General features: G+C 37.3%; 1 protein-coding gene across 1 annotated transcript in view; it reads right to left on the reverse strand.

Moving 5' to 3' along the window:
* Positions 1 to 24,811, reverse strand: part of Rp1 (RP1 axonemal microtubule associated) — a 163,758-nt gene that overhangs the window by 100,150 nt on the left and 38,797 nt on the right. The window contains exons 6-7 of the mRNA XM_077801313.1: positions 23,089 to 23,240; positions 3,552 to 3,630 (exon numbers count right to left, since the gene is read on the reverse strand). Of these exons, the coding sequence (XP_077657439.1) occupies positions 3,552 to 3,630; positions 23,089 to 23,240 (231 nt within the window). The remainder of the gene's footprint in view (positions 1 to 3,551; positions 3,631 to 23,088; positions 23,241 to 24,811) is intronic.

Below are 24,811 nucleotides of genomic sequence, written 5' to 3' on the forward strand. Positions count from 1 at the left end.
CATCAGTTGTTAGGATTGTTTGTTTCTCTCTATTCTGTGAGGTGCTGAGAACCTACGAGGACACGACAAATTTACAAGGAAGAGACTTTGCTGCTGAACTGAACTTAGACAAAAGATAGTACACCTTGCTCTACATACAAATAAATCATACACAAACTTCAACTGTACTTTAATGCAAAGAATAAAAGAGGCAAAAACCCAAACCAATGACCAGACCCCAAGTAGGATATAGATAGATCTTCTGGTCCCACTCACAGACATCCACTATTACCAAAATAATAATAATAATAATAATAATAATAATAATAATAATAATAAAACACAAAGCCTATGGATACCACACTTATGGGGGGGGGGTCTCACCTAGATTACTCAAGGACACTTTGGCAAAAGAAGTCTACACTCTAAAAAGGTCAACACATAATAGAGGAAGAGAAATCCTTCCTAAAAGATGCATAAAATCCATCACAAGAATACAAGAAATACTTAAAAACTAGGTAACACAACATCTCCTAAAGTTCATACTTCACCAGAAACTGACCCCAAAGATGCTGAAGTGGAGGAAATATCAACAGAAAATTTTAAAGACTCCTATGAATGATCAATGAATTCCAAGAGAACACATAAAAACAACTGAGTGAATTAAGGAAGTCATTACAGGACATGAATGAGAAATTCAAGGAGACAGAAATATTAAAAAATAACCAAACAAAAATACTGGATTAAAGATACAATGAATCAAATAAAACGTTCAATTGAAACTCTCTAATAGAGTAGACTAGGCTGAAGATAGAATTTCAGAGCTGGAAGACAAAGTGGAAAGCCTTGAACATTCAGACAGAATAAAAGAAAAGAAGTAATCATGATCAGAATATACAAGAACTCTGGGATAATCTTAAAAGACACAATTTAAGAATCATCAAATTTGAGAAAGGTTATGAGATATAGGCTAATGGAATGGAAAACCTCTTTAGGGAAATAATAACAGAAAATTTTCTAAAACTTGAAAATGAGATGAACATCCAGATATAGGAAGCATTCAAAATCCCAAAGAGAAAGATCAAAAAGGAAACTCCCAACAAGACATTATAATTAATATGCCTAACATAGAGAACACGGGTAGAATTTTAAAAGACTCCAGAGAAAAGCATCAGGTCACATTTAGATGCAAGGCAACCAGAATAACTTTCTGCAATTATGTGTTTCCAGTCCTAAAAGAAAATAACCATCAACCTCTATAGTAACAATATCTACTCAATTCACAAATTCTCTTCTTTTATTCATTCTTTAATCACTTGTGATATTATGATTTATAATAAGGGATGTGTATTTTGTTCTTCTTCCATGTTTCCTGGCACACAGATTCTACACTAAAATTCTTGGAATCTCCAAAAGCGAGATCTTTTAATATGCTATTATATGATTGTAGTATAGAGCCCCTGAATGGGGATTGATCTCCTGAGAAATCCACTTTCAGACCTCCGGGACAGAGACAAAAGATTGAAAGATGAGCCGATCACCAATGTCCAATAATTTAACTGATCATACATATGTAATGAAGCCTTCGTAAAATCCAAAAGAAGAGAGTTTAGGAAGCTTCCAAGGTTGCTGAACATACAGAGTTACCAGGAAGGAGAGGTACCTGGAATAGATTCTTCCCAAATATCTGAGTCCTTGTTCCTTTTCATCTAGATGTTCTTCTGTATCCTTTATAATATCCTTTATGATAAACCAGTAAAGGTTGGTGTTTCCCTGAGTAATGTGAGTTACTCTAGCAAATCACTGAAGAGACTCCAGGGAATCCACAATTTATAACCATTTGATTGTAAACATTTGGTCTGATATTTTGGAGGCCCAGACTTGAAATTAGCATGTGAGATAGGGGCAGTCTCAAAGAGCTAAGCCCTTAAACTCTGGGGTAACTAACCCCAGGTAGATAGGGTCAGAATTGAATTAAGCGGTAAGACACCAGGAAATTTCTGTTGAAGAAAACAACAACAAAAATCCCACTCATTTGGTAAGAGAAGTGTTTTATGTTAAGAGTGTAGTAGGAGAAAACTGGGATTCCTACAGAACAACACTGGAAGTGAGGTTTTGAATATACCTTTGAACTTCATAAATCACATTATTATGCCTAATAGTCAGTCATGTATTCTCTATGCTGAAAATACTAGAAATCCACAGGGTTAAAGGAGAAAATTTATTTTTATATTCCTATTCATTTAAATCTGTTCAAAGAATTTTCTCCCCATCACCTTCTGAAGGAAATCTAGAAAGTGGAGACTTATCTCATGTTATCCCTGATGGATTGGTTTTAGGACCACCACCCAACAAGGATGCCAAACTCTATGGATGCGAAAGTCCTATGTATAAAATGGTACAGTATTTACGTGAAGCCTACACATATCCTCCCATATCCTTTAAATCATCTCTAGATATAATACTAAATACAAGGTTAACGCTATATGAAGAGTTATGATACTATATCATTTTAGGAATAACAAAAAAAATTGTATACACATGTTCAGTACACGTATAATTTTGTGCCTACATTTTCTTTCTTTCTTTTTTGCTTTTATTTTTTTGTTGTGCTGGGCCTCCTAAATACCAAGCAGTCTCACATGGACCATATTCCCACCCCCCTGCCTTCACTTTCATCTTGACTTCCCAGACTAGAGAACCTCCAGAACCACAGAGCTATAAGAAATGAATTTCTTTTATTCTTTTTTTTGGGGGGCGGGGGTTTACTGAAGGAAAGCCTTTAACTTGTGAGAGCTGAATTTACAGGTATGTACCACCACGCTCAGCAAAGGAATGCTGTTGGGCTTTCTTTTGTTCATTTATTTATACGTGGTGCTAAGAATCGAACCCAGTGATCTCACACATGCTGGGCAAGGCCTTAACACTGAGCCACAACCCCAGCCGGAAAATTTTATTCTTAACATGAAAATCATACCTTGACACATTTTAGTCAACAAGTTTGTTATTGTGTTAGTTGTTTTGTTTGTTTTTTATCCTTTTTCGGTCTGTCCCTTTTAGTGCTCTGCTTTGTCAATGGAGTCTGTGTATGTCATGGCTGCTTTAAGGAAAACGAATTCTAACAAAGCTGAGAGGAAACATGGGATGAAATATGAGCAAGGTGGCAGCAGGAAACACCTTTGAGGCCTCCTCACCCAGGCAACCTTAAGGTACCACAACTGGACAATCACCAGCCTTCCAGGGATATCACCACCAAGTGACCCTACGGCTGCTTCCACTGGTGTGCCGAACACTGCTATTGCCACCGCATACAAATCCCAAATTCCTTCTATTTCTTTGAATCGATTTTTCTAGCAATCCAGGCCTATCCATCAACTTAACCAAGCCTATGTCATCTTGAAGAGAAACACATCTATTTTAAAAGACATTTGGGGCCAATATTTTTATTTCACATAGTCCATACTTGGAAGTTTGTTTCCTACAACTTTCACACATTATTTTCAAGTCTTGTATAAGATTTCACATAAATAGAGTAGAACCAGACCTTCATTAACTCTGTGGAGGAGACTTACCTGGGCCAAGTCCATTGTGGCCAATTACAATCTTGTACAAATCTCCAAGGTGTACAGCTTCTAGGAAGAAGGCATCCGTCTATAACCAATCAAAACACAGTACAATTAGATCTAGATTGTCATTCTGATTTCTATCAAGAGTATAAATTAATATTTAGTAAAAGTTAATTGTAAAAAGTATGTTCTTTGACTAAATATATAAATCTCTATGTTAAGAAAGTATGAATAAAAGAGTAACATTTATTTATAGAATATAATAAATTTTAAATATACTCCTCTACTTTATTGAAAATTTTTAGTATGTGAGCATACATTTGGGGACTCTCTACAACTATATTTTTCAAATAATCACAGCATAACAATAATGATTATAAAATATTCTAAAAATTTGTATTCATTTCAATGTAAATAACTCCTATCTATCCTAGAATGAAAACTTTTAGGAACTTTTATGGGCCATTTGAAAATATAATACTTGTGAAGTAACATTAAGATACTAATACAAAAATATTAGAAATATATGTCATTTATCTGAAGTCAAATCTGCTGTCAAATAGAAAGGTACTATGGTCACACTTCAACAATTTATATACTCAGAAAATGGATGAATGTGAGTATCACAGAATACTTTTGATAAAATCTAAGATAATGCTATAGATTTCGGTGTAAGAAAAATACATAATATAGCAAAATCTATTGACAATGACCAAGAAGAAAAACCTTTGCATGGTATAGTGTTCTACACGTTTCAAAATATTTTCACATACTATTGTTTTATCCTCAAAAATTGTTCAGTGAGAGCAATACTTCCTTGCTACAGACAATACAAGTGAGACACAGATGTGGGATTAGAGCTCAGTTTCTCTGACATAGCATAAGACCACTTTCCTTTTGAACCACTCTCCCTGGGCGGAAGTGGTCTGTTAAGAGTATAAATAATAGGTAACAAAACCATTAGCATTCATTAGCAAAAAATACAGTTCATGTTTAGCTATAGTTTAATGGGTAATATTGTCATCCTTTTATCCACTAAACTAATCTGTTAGAGGACTAGTTGGGTCATCAAAGAAACCAAAATATGATGGAAGGAAGACCAGGCAGGCAGGCATGTATACTAAATATTCTGTTTATACTATTAGGTAATAATGGTAGAATAATATAATGCATTCAGTTTCACATTCAACAATGAAAGTTGTATAAATAACTGCCACATTTAACAATCTAGAGGGAGATTTAAAAATTAACAACAACAAGGGGAGACACATGGCAAGTTAGGAAGCTCTAGTCCCTGCTCCCCCCATGGAGGCAAGTTAACAGTAATACAAAGACTAGAGTACGCTCTTTGATTTAAAGACCGCTTAAAGAGCTGTAGCACTCAGGTCAATGCATAATCAAAAAGTGACTCCATCTCAAATATTATTCGAAGCAAAATAAGCTAGACCCCCCCTCCCAAAAAAAAACAAAAGGCCGAATGTTTTCTATGATATATGGATGCTGATTCACAATAAAGGGGGGTGGGACTAGGGAAGAATAGAGGTATTTTGGATTAAGCAGAAGGGAGTGAAGGGAGGGGAGGGGATATAAGGAAGGGTAGTAGAATGAACCCCATATTATTACCTTATGTGTGTGTGTATAAGCACAATCAGTGTGATTCTACACCATGTAGGAACAGAAGAATGAAAAGTTATATTCCCTATATGTACTATGTATCAAAATGCATTCTACTCTCATGTATAACCAATTAGAAAAATGTTTTTAAGAAGTGACTCCATCTCAGTAGAGTAGGAAAACTTAAGGAAGTTTACCTGCCTGTGCCCCACTCCTACCTAGCAGGACAAGAGGAAGGAAACCCTCCATCCCCCAAATCCTCCCTCAGGACAGAATCAAAAGAATGGGGTATGTGTCCAAAATGTAACTTGTCTGGAGACAGCCCAGAGACTGCTTTAGTCTCCCCTGGCCTAGCGCCATGACGACAATGACAACAGGGTTTAAAATCCTAGGAAGAGAGGCTGTGGCTGCAGCCTGTTATGGTTACAGGGATCCTTCATGACGACAAGCAGATAACCCAGGGAGTGAGAGATTGTGGGCTTCAGATAAGAAATAGGAGGAAGCACTTAAGGAAATTAAGACAATTAAAAGTATACAGAGCATGGCTAAGGGTCTGTCAATTTTATATATTTTTTCAAAGAACCAACTTTTAGTTTTGTCAATTTTTTCAATTGTTTCTTTTGTTTCAATTTCATTAATTTCAGCTCTGATTTTAATTATTTCTTGCCTTCTACTTCTTTTGCTGTTGTTTTGCTCTTCTTTTTCTAGGATTTTGAGATGAAGTATGAGATCATTTATTTGTTGGTTTTTTCTTTTTTTGAGGAATGAACTCCAAGCAATGAATTTTCCTCTTAGAACTGCTTTCAATGTGTCCCATAGATTCCGATATGTTGTGTCTGTGTTTTCATTTAACTCTAGGAAGTTTTTAATTTCCTCCTTGATGTCTTCTAAAACCCATTGATCATTCAGCAACCTATTGTTCATTCTCCAGGTGATGCTTGATTTTTCCTTCCTACTTTTATCATTGATTTTCAGTTTCATTCCATTGTGATCAGATAAGATGCATGGTATTATCTCTACCCCTTTATATTGTCTAAGAGTTGCCCTGTGACATAATATATGGTCTATTTTTGAGAAGGTTCCATGTGCTGCTGAGAAAAAAGTGTAACTACTTGATGTTGGGTGGTATAGTCTATATATGTCAATTAAGTCTAGGTCGAAGAGAAGAAGAGAGAGAACCCAAATTACTAGCATACGGGATGAAAAAGGCAATATCACAACAGACTCTTCAGAAATACAGAAGATAATCAGAAATTACTTTGAATCCTTATACTCCAATAAAATAGAAGATAGTGAAGGCATAGATAAATTCCTTAAGTCTTATGATCTGCCCAGATTGAGTCAGGAGGATATAGACAACCTAAACAGACCAATAAAAATAGAGGAAATAGAAGAAACCATCAAAAGATTACCAACTAAGAAAAGCCCAGGACCGGATGGGTATACAGCAGAGTTTTACAAAACCTTTAAAGAGGAACTAACACCAATACTTTTCAAGCTATTTCAGGAAATAGAAAAAGAGGGAGAACTTCCAAATTCATTCTACAAGGCCAACATCACCCTGATTCCGAAACCAGACAAAGACACTTCAAAGAAAGAAAACTACAGACCAATATCTCTAATGAACCTTGATGCAAAAATCCTCAATAAAATTCTGGCGAATCGGATTCAAATACATATCAAAAAAATTATACACCATGATCAAGTAGGATTCATCCCTGGGATGCAAGGCTGGTTCAATATACGGAAATCAATTAATGTTATTCACCACATCAATAGACTTAAAAATAAGAACCATATGATCATCTCGATAGATGCAGAGAAAGCATTCGACAAAGTACAGCATCCCTTTATGTTCAAAACTCTAGAAAAATTAGGGATAACTGGATCATACCTCAACATTGTAAAAGCAATCTATGATATGCCACAGGCCAGCATCATTCTGAATGGAGAAAAATTGAAGGCATTCCCTCTAAGATCTGGTACAAGACAGGGATGCCCTCTCTCACCACTTCTGTTCAACATAGTCCTCGAAACACTGGCCAGAGCAATTAGGCAGACGAAAGAAATTAAAGGCATAAAAATAGGAAAAGAAGAACTTAAATTATCACTATTTGCAGATGACATGATTCTATACCTAGCAGACCCAAAAGGGTCTACAAAGAAGCTATTAGAGCTAATAAATGAATTCAGCAAAGTGGCCGGATATAAGATCAACACGCATAAATCAAAGGCATTCCTGTATATCAGCGACAAATCCTCTGAAACGGAAATGAGGACAACTACTCCATTCACAATATCCCCCCAAAAAATAAAATACTTGGGAATCAACCTAACAAAAGAGGTGAAAGATTTATACAATGAAAATTACAGAACCCTAAAGAAAGACATAGAAGAAGACCTTAGAAGATGGAAAAATATACCCTGCTCATGGATAGGCAGAACTAACATCATCAAAATGGCGATATTACCAAAAGTTCTCTATAAGTTCAATGCAATGCCAATCAAAATCCCAACAGCATATCTTGTAGAAACAGATAAAAGAATCATGAAATTCATATGGAATAATAAAAGACCCAGAATAGCAAAAACAATGCTAAGCAGGAAGTGTGAATCAGGCGGTATAGCGATACCAGACTTCAAACTATATTACAGAGCAATAGTGACCAAAACAGCATGGTACTGGTACCAAAACTGGCGGGTGGACCAATGGTACAGAATAGAGGACACAGTAACCAATCCACAAAACTATAACTATCTTATGTTTGATAAAGGGGCTAAAAGCATGAAATGGAGGAAGGATAGCATCTTCAACAAATGGTGCTGGGAAAACTGGAAATCCATTTGCATCAAAATGAATCTGAATCCCTATCTCTCGCCATGCACAAAAGTTAACTCAAAATGGATCAAGGAGCTTGATATTAAATCAGAGACACGGCATCTGATAGAAGAAACAGTTGGTTATGATCTACACGCTGTGGGATCGGGCTCCAAATTCCTCAATAGGACACCCATAGCCCTAGAGTTAACAACTAGAATCAACAAATGGGACTTACTCAAACTAAAAAGTTTTTTTTCAGCAAAAGAAACAATAAGAGAGATAAACAGGGAGCCTACATCCTGGGAACAAATCTTTACTCCACACACTTCAGATAGAGCCCTAATAACCAGAATATACAAAGAACTCAAAAAATTAGACAATAAGATAACAAATAACCCAATCAATAAATGGGCCAAGGACCTGAACAGACACTTCTCAGAGGAGGACATACAATCAATCAACAAGTACATGAAAAAATGCTCACCATCGCTAGCAGTCAGAGAAATGCAAATCAAAACTACCCTAAGATACCATCTCACTCCAGTAAGACTGGCAGCCATTAGGAAGTCAAACAACAATAAGTGCTGGAGAGGATGCGGGGAAAAGGGCACTCTTGTTCATTGCTGGTAGGACTGCAAATTGGTGCAGCCAATTTGGAAAGCAGTATGGAGATTTCTCGGAAAGCTGGGAATGGAACCACCATTTGACCCAGCTATTCCCCTTCTCGGTCTATTCCCTAAAGCCCTAACAAGAGCATGCTACAGGGACACTGCTACATCGATGTTCATAGCAGCTCAATTCACGATAGCAAGACTGTGGAACCAGCCTAGATGCCCTTCAATAGATGAATGGATAAAAAAAATGTGGCATTTATACACTATGGAGTATTACTCTGCATTAAAAAATGACAAAATCATAGAATTTGGAGGGAAATGGATGGCATTAGAGCAGATTATGCTAAGTGAAGCTAGTCAATCTTTAAAAAATAAATACCAAATGACTCCTTTGATATAAGGGGAGTAAACAAGGACAGGGTAGGGACGAAGAGCTTGAGAAGAAGATTTACATTAAACAGGGATGAGAGGTGGGAGGGAAAGGGAGTGAAAAGGGAAATCGCATGGAAATGGAAGGCGATCCTCAGGGTTATACAAAATGACATATAAGAGGAAAGGAGGGGTAAGACAAGATAATACAAATGGAAGAAATGATTTACAGTGGAAGGGGTAGAGAGAGAGAAGGGGAGGGGAGGGGAGGGGAGGGGGGATAGTGGAGAAAAGGACAGACAGCAGAATACATCAGACACTAGAAAGGCAATTTGTCAATCAATGGAAGGGTAACTGATGTGATTCAGCAATCTGTATACGGGGTAAAAGCGGGAGTTCATAACCCACTTGAATCAAACTGTGTAATATGATGTATTAAGAACTATGTAATGTTATGAACGACCAATAAAATAAATAAATAAATAAATAAATAAAAATAAAAAATAATAAAAAATTCTCCTATAAATCCCCACCCCCCCCAAAAAAAAAAAAGCATACAGAGAAGACACAGCAGCAGAAAAGGTTTGAGAGAAGAAGAGTGCAAGATTTCCCCTGTCCTCAACAACTATGAGATGCCTGACACTCAACAAGAGATCTCAAGGCCTACAGAGAAGGAGGAAAACAGGACCTGATAAAAGGAACAAAAAAAAATTCATAGAAATGTGTTTCACTAAGTTTCCTGGGGAAGAAAAAAAAAAGGTTTTAAACAACTATCTTAATGATGTTAAATGAGCTAAACACTAACAGATGACTAAAGAAATCAGGAAGATCAGGCCTCAGTAAAATATCAACAAAAGATAGAAGCTACAAGGGAGAAGCAAAGAGAAACACTGCCTACCCCTTTCTCTTCTGCTGCTGATAATAACTGAATTGAAAATGTCACCAGAAGGGTTCTATTGATAAGGAAGACAATGACTCATATCACTTTAAGGTAGGTGATTTGAAATCATTGAGTTAGGAGAACAAGAAAAAAAGAAAGAAAGAAAATGAAGAGAGACAGGCTTCCAGGACTCCATCAAGTCACCAACATACACATTCTGGGACAGAAAGAAATAAATGAGAAAGGGGTAGAATTATGGGTTTCAGTTCTCACGACTAAAAGGCTCAGGGGTCACTCCAGTTGAACTGGGCTGACTGGGCTGCACAAAATAACCACACAAGAGACACAAATACCTTTTTCTTTGGGGTCGTTGTGACGGCTTCTCTGACCTTCAGGGTCCTCAGAAAGAGAGAGAGAGAGAGAGAGAGAGAGAGAGAGAGAGAGCGCAAGTGCTGACCCCTTTTATTGAGGAGAAGCTATTCAAATGAGGCAAGGAGTCAGGCTTCAGGGGGCTGAGTCTATCTTCATGATGTCCACTGTCAGCAGGTTGACTGACACCTGGGTAGGCCACACCCAAGGGCACAGTAAGAGAAGGGGACACACACAAGGCACTTCCATGGAAGATTCTATCCTAAACAGGGCAAGGGGTTATATTACAAAGGAACAGGTGAGCATAGCTTCACCCTGGGGCTGTAGCAAGACACACCCATGCATGAGACACCGATCCTGGAACCCAAGAAGGGTGGGGAAAGCTCTGCCACATTTCTGTGACTGAGCGCCTCAGCACCCAGCCTGGGAATGTGACTCAGTCAAGTGCAAGGTTGGTCTCCCACAGTAGAGAGCTTTTTTGAAAAAATATACAACAAATTCCACCATTGTGTACAACTGTAATGCACCAATAAAAAATATTGGAAAGAGAAAAAATAAAATAGAAGTTAGAAATAAAATAGTTAGAAGTTGAAGATGTTTTTGTATAATCACATTGGTAACCACAAAGAAAATATCTGTAGAATACAAGTGAAAAGAAGAGAATCAAGTAGGTCACTAGGAAAAATATCAATAAGATACCAAAAAAAGTGATGAAAGAGAAAAGGGAACCAGGTAAAAGCTACAAGATATACAGAAATCAATTAACTAAATGATAATAGTAAGTCCTTCACTGTTGGGAAATCCTTTAAGTGTAAATGGATTAACTTCACAATCAAAATCATGAATAGGCTAAATGTATTAAAAAACAAAATCTAACTTCATACTATTTACAATAGATTTAATTTAGGCTGAAAGTGAAAGGCTGGGAAGAGATATTTCATGCAAATTGGAACTAAAAAAGAACATAGCAATACTTATATCAGACAAAATAGAGTGTTAGTCAAAAACTGCTATAAAAAGACAAAAAAAAAGACATGACACAATGAATAAAGTGTTGATTCACCAGGAAGATACAACATTTATAAATATGTATGGAGCTAACATCAAAGCTCACGTATGTAAAAAAGCAAATGGTAACAGAATTGAAAGGAGAAATAGCCACACAATAATGCAGGAAACTTCAATGCTGCACTTTCAATAATGGATAGAGCCATGAAATAAAAGCATCAATAAAGAAACAGAGAATGCAACACCACAGACCATCTGAACCTGACAGACATACAGAACCATCACCAATAGGTGAATATGTATCCTTCTCAAACTCACATAGAAAAAATTCTTCACAATAGATCACAAATTAGGACACAAAAGTCACAACAAATTCAATAAAGTTAAAATCATACGAAGAACCTTTTCCGAGCCCAGTGGAAAGAGACCAGAAACAAAAGCAGAAAGAAACTGGAAAATCTACAAGTATGTGGAAAATAAACAAAGTCGCTCTTTAAATAAGTATTTATTTAATAAATAAATGACAGCAAAATAATAAATAAGTGACAGCAAAATAGCAAGGTTCCAACTTTCAACACTCCTATATCAAATGAACAACTATACAGAGACCAATTCCTTTGGAGAAAGATCCAGAAATTTGTTAAAAGTTTTCTACATGCTGCCACTGAGAAAACACCTACATGGAAAACGGTAGGGAAAATTGAGTCATGCAAAAATCATATTCTGGAAATAGTGCTGCATGGTCAAGAGGGAATCCCCAACTCCTAACTGCCTCCTGAAGAGTGAAGTTTGGGGACCATGAATAGAGCACCCCTACTTTAATAGTTGCCACCTGAGAGAATGGCTCCTGAATCAACTACCTCTGAGAGCAGATGAGGCTCAACATTTGCAAATCCCCTGAGACCACACAGAAGAACAACAAGGTCACTATCCCCCTGGATCCAATGCAGTGAGCAGAGAAAAATGTCCAGTTTTCCATTTCTCCCAACAGGGGGTTTAACTACACACTTTTCCAGTTGCTGCCTGAGGGTCAAGCTTCTAAATAACCTATGACAGAGAGTCAATGGAGCAAGTAACCAGTAAACTTCTGGGGACAGGAATATGCATGTGGGTACTTCCCATGACTTTATACTCTAGCTCACCCCAGTAATGGAATGAAGTCTCTAACTTCTGCCTAGAAAGAGACTGTCCACACATTAAGCTCCCCAACTTATAGTTACCACTCTAAGGACTGGCTCCCAAATCACCTAGCTCTCAAAGGTTAGGGGCTCAGCATGTGAAGATCCCTCAGGACCACAGAGAACAAAGAGATGATTTCAAATGGGTACTGGAACACTTTCAGCAGCTATCCCCAGAGCCATTAGCACAAAGTGAACAGGCAAAAACGTCCAGTTCTCAGTCTGTCCCTGGAAAAGATCTGACCACACACCTATTGTCCCAGCTTGCCCAGCTGTTGCTTTAGCATGCATCTAGGAACTGACAGAACAAGCAGTCAGCAGGCCACTGAGCACCTGGACAGGTATCTGGACACTTCATGCAGCTCCTGAGATGGAACCCAGCCTCCAGCTCACCCACCTGTCCCTGAAAGCTGATGGAACCATGCGTTTAGAAGGCTCCTGGGGGCATCAAAGAACAAAGTAATAGGCTGAAAATGTGTGGTCAGAACATTAGTGCAGATATTGGTCTCAGATCCTCTCCTAACCTTAGTACAGAGGAAGTGGGAAACAAACTCTAGCTCCCAGGTTTTCCCTGAGGAGAGAAGAAACTAGTTCACCCATCTAGCATCCCAACATTCCCAGCTGCTTTTTGAAGCACTGGCTTCTAGCCTGCTTGTTTGGGGGCACTGGTGAATTTGGCACACCATAATCCTCTGGAGGCTATTAAAAACAAAGCAGTTTGGACAACTATAAAGGTTTGAAAAGCACACTCAATCTCTAACCAAGTTTATTGGTGAGTTCATTTCCTACATGAAAAAGTCTGAGAATACTGGGAGACCTGGTTCTTGTCCAATGTTAGGAAAAAAGAAAATAAAGAAGGGAATATGTTCTAAAAAAAATAACAAGATTAATTATAAATTTACCCTAATGAAATGGAGGTATAATTTAATCAACAGGGAATTCAGAATATGGTTCTCCGTGTATTCTGTACCTTAAACCTTTACTTTTTCATCTCTTGAAGGAGATTAGGGTGTGCCAAATTCATCAGTGCCCCCAAAAACAAGCAGGCTAGAAGACAGTTCCTATTGAAAGAGATAAAAAAGTATAAATAATAAAGGCTTAAAGTCAAGAATACACGAAGAATTTCTATCATTCAACAGCAGAAAAAGAATAAACCAATTGAAAAGTTGGCAAAAGATTTGAATTCAATTTATCTAACCATGATATGCAAGTGATCAATAAGTATAAGAAGCTCAACATCACTAAATATTAGAGAAATGCAAACCTACACCACAATGAGATATCACCCATATCCACTAAAATGGTGACTGTTTTTAAAATTTAACAAGCCTTGGCAAGGATGTGAAGAAATGAGAACTCTTGTGCCCTGTTGCTTGGACTTTAAAATGGTGTAACCACTATCAACAAAGGTCACAGCAGGCTGAGGATTTAGCTCAGAGCACCTGCCTAACATGAGTGAAAGCACTGGATTCAATGCCCAGCACTGAAAAAAAAATAGATAAATTATGGCAGTTTCTCAAAAACTTAAAAATAAAATTTCTGCTAAAGATGGCAGAAGTGAGCTAGGCAGCAAGTCCCAATCTCCTCACAACACAGAAAGAAGGCAGCAAAGGAAAAGAAAAATTGAAAGGTGAGTGACAAAATCAATGCTCTAAGACTCAATTTTGCAAAGTCTGAGACCTGGAGAGACTTGAAGAAGGTTATCAGAGTACAAAATAAACTCAAAGCTCCCTAACCCTCAACCCTAATCAGGGGAGAGGAAAGGAGAGGGGCAACAGAGAGGAAAAAAGAGAGAGAGAGAGGGAGTGAAAAAACTCAAGTTCACCCACTTAAGTCTGACAGTAACTGCATGGCCCTTAAACCAGAGCAAACAAGCTTAAAACCAGTCATGAAAAGAAACTGAGCTGAGGGTCCAAAGTCATTTTGTGGAGCTCTCAGTAAACCAGTTGCTCCCTTAAACCAGCACAGGGTCTTCCACACTCAGACAGCTGCAAATTAAACGAGAGGGAAGTCCCCTACAGTAGGATCTTTTAAGACTCTGGCCAGAAAGAACTTCTAGAGGAACTACTACTAGCCAAAAATTGCTGAAACCCCCTCCCTCTCCTCCTCACCACAAAGAAGAGTGGGGCAAAGTGAACCTTTGCCTGGAGATGCACATAACCCTGCTCAGTCTCCATGATCCAGGCAAGGGCAGAAAGTGCATAGCATCTGCTTGGCTCAAACAGAGAGAGCAAAGAAACAGCTTTATCCCAAGCAGAAGAAGGTGAACTCAGCAGGTCCCCATCATGACATTGCAGGGAGGCACCATGGGAAGCCTAGGAATAGTCCTGGGATCAAGGGACCTTACCACAGGGAAGCTGCCTGAATATCCAGTGACATGGAGACCAAGTTCCTGGATAGTGGCAGCCATAGACAGAAGGTGGCTAGGATAAGTTCCCTGTATACCCAGGACACTTAAGCTGAAGGCACCTGCAAAGATAACCTGAAAGAGATCAGTGAAGGCAAAAACTTACCCGAGGAAAGACATTAAGAAGCAGCTGCTCCCAGCCTTAACCACGCATAGCCTGACCTGTGATCACGACTGGTGAGTGAAACGGTACTGTTTGGATACTGGCAGGACCTTGCATCAGACACAGTAAACAGAGGGTATCAGCACCCACCATTCACACCTGGGGCAGTGGAAGCTAGCGCCCAGGTGAACCACCCGAGTCTCTTCACTACAGCACTGCAGAGAGCAGCATCAGCTGGGGGATAGTTTTGTGTCACAAAACACCTGCAGAAAACCCACAACCAGAGTTCCTGAGCTCACAGACAGCCACCAGGATCTTCTCCACCACAAAAAGGAACCTATGGAGGGGAGCAGGTACAAAGTGAAGCAGAGCAATCACAAAAATGCTCCAGAGCCTGCAGACAGACTGAACTCCTGCAAATAATAAAATCAACCAAGCCATGACACTGCACCCTCCAAGCAGTCAGCTGCATATCCCTGAGCTGATAAACCAGAACCAGCTGGTGCGAGATTCATAACAACTAGTGAATTGGCTCCTGCAGGGGCAACTCTGGAGAGATCCACGGCCAAAAAGAATGATGGACATTTGCTAAATATCTAAACCACAATGAAATCCAAACCAGGATTCAACAAGAATATTCTTCACCTGGACGTGGTTTACTATAAATAACACCAACATCAACTTTGATCATATAAATAACTCTTGAATGATAGTTGTTACCCCAATAGCCAACATTGTACCTTCAACCCAATTGAATGTATTTCATCTAATGGTTTAAACCATTAATTAGAATCAATCTTCTTTGTTTTCCTAGCTCTAGTTTGTACTTTCTCCTCTTACCCCCATTCATCCTCTTGTATTATTTATCTGCTACTATTTCAAAGGTCCACTGGATGGATATTTGACTTTAAGTGGGTGAGCTTAAGAGTTTATCCCCTCCCCCCCTCATCTATTTCCCATTTCTAGATTGACGTGAATCATTTTTTTATGTCTTTTCTCTCTCTCTCCTTTCTCTCTCTTCCCCTATCTTTTTTGCCCAGTCTTTCTTCTTTTGTCTAGGTCTCATTTAGGGTTTTAGTAGTTTTACTAAATTTAGTAACTAAATTTTTGGCCTGTTCCAGAACTTTATTACAAGTTTATATCTGGATTTGAGAAAACATGGAGAACAAGAGCAACGGAGTTTATGTTTCTTTTAAGTTTGAAGAGTATGAGGCTGAAATGATTAAGGTCCAGTGACATCTCAAAGTAGTAGTGATATTGGGATCAATAGAGGTCACACATTTGACTTAGATATCAATATCACCCAACTCAGGGCTCTTAAGGGAAACAAGCACACAAAGTAGTCCCTTTCTTAAAAGAAAAAAAGTGAGAACTGTATCAATAGATGGGTAAACATACAAACAATATGAAAAAGTGAGGCAGCAAGCCATCCCAAACAGCCAACAATGCTTTAACAATCGACGCCATGGACACCACAGTGGAGGAAATGTCTAAAAACGTATTTAGAATATTCATAATTAAAATGTTCTATGAGCTAAAAGAAGATGTAAGGAGTGAAATTAGCAAATCCAGGAAGTGAAAGACCACGTTAAAGAAACAGAGATTCTGAAAAAGAACCAAACAGAAATCCTATAAATGAAGGACTCAATAAACCAAATTTAAAATTCAGTGGAAAGCATCACCAATAGATTAGACCACTTTGAACACAGATTTTCAATCCTCAAAGACAAGGTATATAATTTTGAAAATAAAGCTGACCATGAAGAAAAAATGTTGAGACCATGAACAGAATATTCAAGAAATCTGGGATAATATTAAGAGATCAAATGTAATAGTCATTGTCTTAAGGCTCTGAAATGCAAGCTACAGGAAATACACAGTCTTTTCAATAATATAATATCATAAAAAGTTCTAAACCTTAAAAATGAAATGGATATTCAAATACAAGAGGCATATAGAACTCCAAATACACAAAAGTCACGAAAGATCCACTCTAAGACATATTTAATAAAAATGCCTCGCATGCAAAATAAGGATAGATAAAAATGGTTGGTCATATTTAGGGGTCAACCAATCCCGTTTTCAACTGTTTTTCTCAACCCAGACACTTAACAGCCAAGAGAGGCTTGGAATAATATATACCAAGTTCTGAAAGAAAATGGATGCCAACCAAGAATATTATACTCAGCAAAATTAAACTTCAGAATTGAACATGAAATAAAAACATTCCATGTATACAGAAGCAAAAAGAATTAATAACTAGAAACCCTGCACTGTAAAACAGACTCAGTGAAATATTTCATGAAGAATGAATAAAAAACAAACAGGGAAACCAGCATAGGAAGAATGACTAGAAGAATAGTCAATTAAAGAAGAATCAATCCTATTTAAAAATTAGAAATAAATCAAAATGGCAAGGAATAAAAAACTCTCAATAATAACATCAAATGTAAATGGTCTAAAGTCTTCAACTAAAAGACATGTTGGCTGATACATTAAGAAACAAGACCAAACAATATGCTGTCAGCAAGAGAATCATCATTTCACAGGCAAAGACATTCATAGACTGAAGGTGAAAGGATGGGAAAAGAGATATCATTCAAATGGGACTCATAAACAAATAGGGGTAGCTATCCTCACATCAGATAAAGTGGCCTTCAAGCCAAAATTAATCACAAGAGACAAAGAAGGTCACTTCATACTTAAGGGAATTATACATCAACAGGAGATAATGATTATAAATATTCATGCCCCAAACAACAGAGCATCTTTGCACATCAAACAGACCCTCTCAATATTAAAAGTCAGATAGACCATAATACAATAACTAGGTGATTTTAACACATCTCTCTCACCATAGATGGATCAACCAAACATAAACTAAGATTCTACAAAACTAAAAAACACAATTAATAACATGGAACTAACAGACATCTATAGAGTATTTCCCTCCATCAACAACTGATTTCAACTTCTTCTCAGCAGCACATGGAGCATTTTCTGAATTAGAACAGATCAGTATTAAAAAACAAGGAAAGAAAGAAAAATACCTTGCATTCTATCAGATCATAATAGAATGAAATAATACACTTTTGAATGATGGTTAGATAGAAGAAGAACTTGGAAGAAATTTTTTAAAATTCTTAGAAGTGAGAACAGTGATACAACATATCAAAGTCTCTGGGTAGTTGGAATGCAGTTCTAAGAGGAAAAGTCATAGCATTGAGTTCATACATTAAAACAATAGAAAGATATCAAACAAATAATCTAACATTACATTTCAAGGCCTTAGAAAAAAGAAAAACCAACATCAAAATCAGTAAAAGATGGGAAATAATTAAAATCAGAGCCAATGAAATTGAGAATAAAAAAATACAAAATATCAATGAAAAAAAAGAGTTGTTTTTTGAAAGGATAACAAGATTAATAAACCCTTAGCCAAACTCAACAAATGAAGGAAAGCAAAAATTCAAATCATGAAATTCAAGATGAAAAAAGAAATATCACTAGAGACACTACTGAAATCCAGAGGATCATCAGAAACTATTTTGAAAATTTATACACCAATAAACTAAAACTTCTTGAAGATATTAACAAATTCCTGGATACATATGGCCTACCCAAATTGAACCATGAAGATATAAAAACTTCAACTGAACAATATTGAGTAATGAAATTGAAGCAGCCGTCACAGCTTTCCAACAAAGAAAAGCCCAGGACTGGATGGACTCTCAGCCAAGTTCTACCAGATCTTTAAAAAAAAGAACTAATACCAATCCTCCTCAAATTATTCCATAAAATAGAAAAGGAGGTAACACTGCCAAACTCATTCTACAAAGCTAGTATCACCCTGATACCAAAACCAAAAACATATCAAGGAAAGAAAACTACAGACCAATATCCTTGATGAACATAAGTGCAAAAATTCTTCATAAAATATTGGCAAACTATATACAAAAAAATGCATTAAAAAGATAGTGCTCCATGATCAAGTGGGTTTCATCCATAGGATCCAAGCTTGGTTCAGCATATAGAAATCAATAAATGTAATTCACCACATAAAATAGACTTAAGGACAAGAATCACATAAATGCACAGAATCTCAAGAGATGCTGAAAAAGCTTTTGAAAAAGTATAGTACCCAATCATGTTTAAAACATTAGAGAAACTAGGGACAGAAAGAACTTACCTCAACATTGTAAACTCTACACATGACAAACCCAAGGTCAATGTTATACTGAGTGGAAAAAACACTGAAAGCATTTCCTCTAAAATTAGGAGAAAGACAAGGATTCCCACTTTAACCATTCCTATTCAACATAGTCCTTGAAACTAGCCAGAGCAATCAGAAAAGAGAAGGAAATTAAAGGGATACATATAGGAAAAGAAGAGCTCAAATTATGTGTTTGCTATGACACGATCCTACATTTTGAACACCCAAAAACCTCTACCAGATGACTTCTACAGCTCACAAATTAATTTCTCAAAGTAATAGGATACAAGATCAACACTGATAAATCAATTGCATTCCCATACTCCAATGATGAATCTGCTATAAAAGAAATTAGGAAAACTATCTCATTCACAATGACCTCAAATAAATAAACAAATAAAATACTTGGGAATAAATCTAACAAAAGAGTTGAAGAACCTCTACAAGGAAAAATATAAAACAATAAATAAAGTTTAAATTGAAGAAGACCTTACAAGATGAAAAGACCTACCGTGTTCTTGGATAGGCAGAATTAATATTGTCAAAATGGCCATACTACCAAAAGTGACATACAGATTCAACACAAGTCCCATCAAAATTCCAATGATATTCTTCACAGAACTAGAAAAAGCAGTTATGAAATTCACTTAGAAAAATAAAAGACAACAGGATTAACAAAGCAATCCTTAGTGAGAAAAGCGAAGCAGGAGGAATTACAATACCAGACCTCAGATTATACTACAGAACTACAGCCACAAAAACGGCATGGTACTGGTACCAAAACAGGCGCATTGGAATAGAAGACAGACAGATGCACATAAACATAGTTATTTCATACTAGACAAAGGTGCCAAAAACATACAATGGAGAAAAGCTAGTCTCTTTAATAAATGGTGCTGGGAAAATTGGAAATCCATATATAATATAGGAAACGTAACCCCTGTCACCCTGCACAAAACTCAGCTCAAAGTAGACCAAAGACATAGGAATCAGACCAAAAACCCTACACCTGCTAGAAGAAAATGCAGAACCAACACTCTAATATATTGGCACAGGAACCAACTTCCTTAACAAGACTCCTAAAGGACAAAGAGTAAAATCAAATATCAATAAATGAGATGGCATCTAATTAAAACACTGCTTCACAGCAAAGGAAACAATTAAGAGAGTGAAGATGAAGCCTTCAAAATGGGAAAAAAATATTTGCCACCTACTACTCAGATAGGGCATTCAAATCCAGAATGTACGAAGAACTCAAAAAACTTAACACCCCCCCCCAAAAAAAAACAATCAATAGATGGGCAAAAGAACTAAACAGATATTTCTCAAAAGAAGAAATACAATGGTTAACAAATATATGAAAATGTTTAACATCTCTAGCAATTATGGAAATGAAAATCAGAACTGTATTGAGATTTCATTTCACTTCAGTCAAAATGGCAATTATCAAGAATACAAATAACAATAAATATTGGCAAGGATGCAGGTGATAAGGTGAACACACAATTCCTGGTGGGACTTCAATTTCATGCAACCACTCTGGAAAGCAGTATGGTGATGTCTCAAAAAAATAGGAATGGAACCACCATCTGACCCAATTATCCTACTCTTCGGTATATATCCAAAAGACTTAAAAATCAGCATACTACAGAGATGCAGCCACTTCAATGTTTATAGCAGCACAATTCACAACAGCCAAGCTATGGAACAAACCTAGGTGCTCTTCCACACATGAGTGGATAAAGAAAATGTGGTGGAGTATTACTCAGCCATAAGAATGACATCATGGTATTTGCCAGTAAATGGATGGAACTGGAGATTATCATGGTAAGTGAAATAAGGTAGTTGAAAAAGCCAAAGATAGAATGTTTTCTCTTATGTGCAGAATCTAATCCAAAATAAGCAAGAGGATAAAAAAATAGAAAAAAGATCTGTGGAGTAGATAAAATGGAATGAAGGGAAGGGAGGAGAGATAAGAATAGACAGTGGAATGACTCTTATCTAAAATTCTTATGAATGTACTACAGTGAGTCTCACCAATATGTATATCCACAAGACACTAATTTTTTAAAAAAATGTAAATAAATGGCAGAAGGAGTAGAGGAGAGGGAAGGGAATGGGGGGCGGGGAAGAGGAAGGAAAAGGGAAGTAACTGAGGACTGAATTAGGACAAATTATATTCCATGCATTTATAATTAGGTCAAACTGAATCCTAATGTTATGTATAATTTAAAAGAACCAATAATTTAAAAAATGGAAATGGGGAGAGGAAGTGGTAGAAGGCTGTAATATCAAATGAGAACATCACAGTAGCCTTCTTTGAGTAAAGACCTGAAGAAGGTAAAGAAAGGGGTTTCGTGCCAACCCAAGGGAACATTAGTGTCCTCATGTGCCAGGAACTATTTTAAGTGTTCTGCATACAAGAGCTCATTTAATTCTCACAATCAACCTATAAACTAGGTAGCTAGGTAATAAATCCATTGTATAAATAAGGAAACTGAGGCACAGAGAGGAATAGAACTTGGCCAAGATTGTAGGCTCAAAGCTATGGAGCCAGGACTGAACACAGGCAGTTATGTCTAAAGTCTAGAAGAGGTACTTACCTGCAAGCACAATACCCCAGGCATAACTGCATAACTTGGATACCCCAAGATATACAAGCTGGTATGTTGGAGAACAGCTCCAACACAATGTGGGTGGGTGGAATGAGCAAGAGGAAAGGTGGAAGGGGAGACAGGAGAAGGGCATGGGTGGGATGCAGATCATGAGGAACCTTGTGAATTAATCTGAGCCTCTTTGATGGGAATGTTTCATAGGCTTCATCAGAAGATGCACTGACTTGGTTACACATGTGCTTCAAAATCAAAATTAACTTTTTTAGGGCAAGATAAAAAGGCAAGAGACTACAAGTAATCAAGAAAAATACATAAAACTTTAGGTTAATTTTTGTGATCAGACTATATTTTTAAGTATTCCCTTGTACTTTCGAGAAATTTAAAATAAACTGCAATATGATACAGCAATCTCACTTCCAAGAATAGATCCAAAATAACTGAATGAATGATCTCAAAGAGGTATTTGTACTTTATGTATGTATCTGCATTATTCACAATAGCTAAGAGGTAGTGGAAATCCAAATGTCCATTACCAGATGCACATTAATCAATAAACAGAATATAGTGTGTGCACACACGCAATGGAATATTATTCAGTAAAAAAGAAAGAAAATCTTCTAACATGTTACAACATGGATGAATCTTAAGGACATTATGCTAATTCAAAAAAGTCACAAAAAGATAATTATTGTATAATATGATGTACCGAATGAAAGTAGTCAAATTCCCATGAACAGAAAGTAGAGTGGTGGTGACCTGGGGAACTGGGTAGTTGTTATTGAATGGTTATAGATTTCCAAGTTCGGAAAGACAGAAAATTTCTCAAGACCTGCTATTGCATAACAGTGTGAATACAGATGCTTCTTGACTTACAGTGGGGTTACATCCCAATAAATCCACTGTAACTTGAAAATAGTGAGCTGAAAATCTTATCCTACTCAATATCAGTGCTCAGCAACACAGGACAGATAGAGTTTCAGCTGCTTATTCTCATGATAATGTGACTGGTAGGAGCCATGGTTCACTGCTACTACTCAGCATCAGAATAGAGCATCTCACCCATTGCTAGCTCAAGAGAAGATCAAAATTCAAGATATGATTTCTACTGGCTGCATATTACTTGCACACTGCTTTTCTGATAAAGTCGAAAAATTGTTATGTTGAGCCACTATAAGCGACATACTGTCACCACCGTGCACTGAACACTACTGAACTATGCTCTTAGAAATGCACTTAAAATCTGCTTAAAAAATGGTAAAGATAGGAAATCTTATTTTACGTGTTTGTTTGTTTTTGAGCCACAAGGAAAAATCTTTTTTTTCAATCAGACAAAGGAATTTTTGTTTACTTACTTGTCCTCTTAAAAATTTACAGGAGTTCTTTGATCTAAATAGTTGTCTGGATCCTGTGTCTCCTTTTTTCCCATAGATAGAAATGTAGACATTTGCTGATGTTCCAGCATTCCATAGCTCACCTGTTGCCACAAACACTTCGTATTTTGTCACTGATAACAGAAGAAAAATAGGCTTTAAGTGCCAAGCATTACTTCTGTAACTAAAAATTAAGTACATAAATCTAATCAACCGTTCCAGTTCTAGGTAAGTCACTCTCATTGATTGCAGGTTATGAAAACTGAGCTGGATGCATGCCACAGCTATATGAAGACTGGGCAGTGCATAGGAGCAGGAGGATTGGGAAAGACCAGAAGGTAACAAAACAGCAAGTGTTAATAAGTTGACATTTATCTTCACCACAGTCCTCCAGCCTGGATTCAGTGCATGAGAAAGCTGGAAAGAACTCACTAGAGCTCAGATACAGAGGGCTCAGAAGAAGACCTCTAGTTCTGACTAACGAAGCAAAAACATGAACTCTCCACACATAGAAAAGGTAGTCGTTCTACCTCTCCAACCCTCCATTTCTCTGAAAGCAGATGAAAAAGAACACAAAAAGAAAAAGAAAGGGAAACAGACCTCAACAGATCACTCTGCTTTACTAAGCAGCGGAAAGGCACATTTTCAAGAGTAAAAATGGCAACTGGCTGCCATAAGGGTCTGAGTTTTATAGGGTTTAGAGGAGCTGAGTCCTAGCAGGAAATGTGTTGGTTGCAGCTGGAGGTAGACCTTGGGCAGCCAGGGAAAGGGTTGTAGATAAAGAACATTGCAACAAGTTCAGGACCCATTACTCTCCCTTTCTCCTTGGGGGTTGTTATATTGCATGTCCTTCAAAAGGTGTGGATAGAGAACAGAGGTGCTCAGTACTGGGGACAGCCAGTTCAGCTACAGGTGGGGGTCACTTGGGAGTCCCTTCTGAGTTACCCCTATTTTCCCTTCTGGCCTTTCCTCTGGTTGAGGCCTGGGCTTCTATTTTGTCCTGCTGCAATGACAAACCTCCAATTTACCACAGGCACCGGGCAGGAGGGCAGGAGGGGAACAGTTGGAGATAAGGGAAGTTCCCTGGGGTGTGTTTTCCATATCCTTCATTCTCTATTCTCTTACATTTCAGTGTCTGGAAACAACAGCACATAAGAACCTCCTCTTCAATTCAGTGAAACTAGGCTTCAGGAGAGAGGGGCCACCCACCCCTACCCCGTGCCCCCAACCCTGTTGCTTTACTTTCTCTGTCCTGCCACTGCTTAGCCCTAGACAGAAAAGACTGCAGAAATCCACAATCCAATAGAGTAGAAAGTCCCAGTTTTTCAGCTAAAGGACCAAAAAGAGGATCTAGGGAGCTATAAAGCCTTTAAAAACTGAATAGACACTGGAAACAGACCACAGAAGACTGGTTGAAATCTGTGGCCTGAAACTAACCAGAAGTCATATGCATGCTTAAAAAAAAAAAAAAAAAAAAAAGAACATTCTCCACAAGATTTAAATAAGAACCAATGTATCATATAATAACGTGTAAAATATTCAGGATATTACTCATACTATTAAGAATCACAAAAATCTCAACTCACATGGGAAATGAGAATGAAGAAACAATTTCAAAAAAATAGTCTTAGCAACGAAATAGAAAACTTAAAAAAGATCCAGATGGAAGTTTTAAAATTGAAAAAAAAAAAAAGCCCACTAAAAT

Source organism: Urocitellus parryii, chromosome 7 (genome assembly GCF_045843805.1).
Source record: "Urocitellus parryii isolate mUroPar1 chromosome 7, mUroPar1.hap1, whole genome shotgun sequence".
NCBI lineage: Eukaryota > Metazoa > Chordata > Mammalia > Rodentia > Sciuridae > Urocitellus > Urocitellus parryii.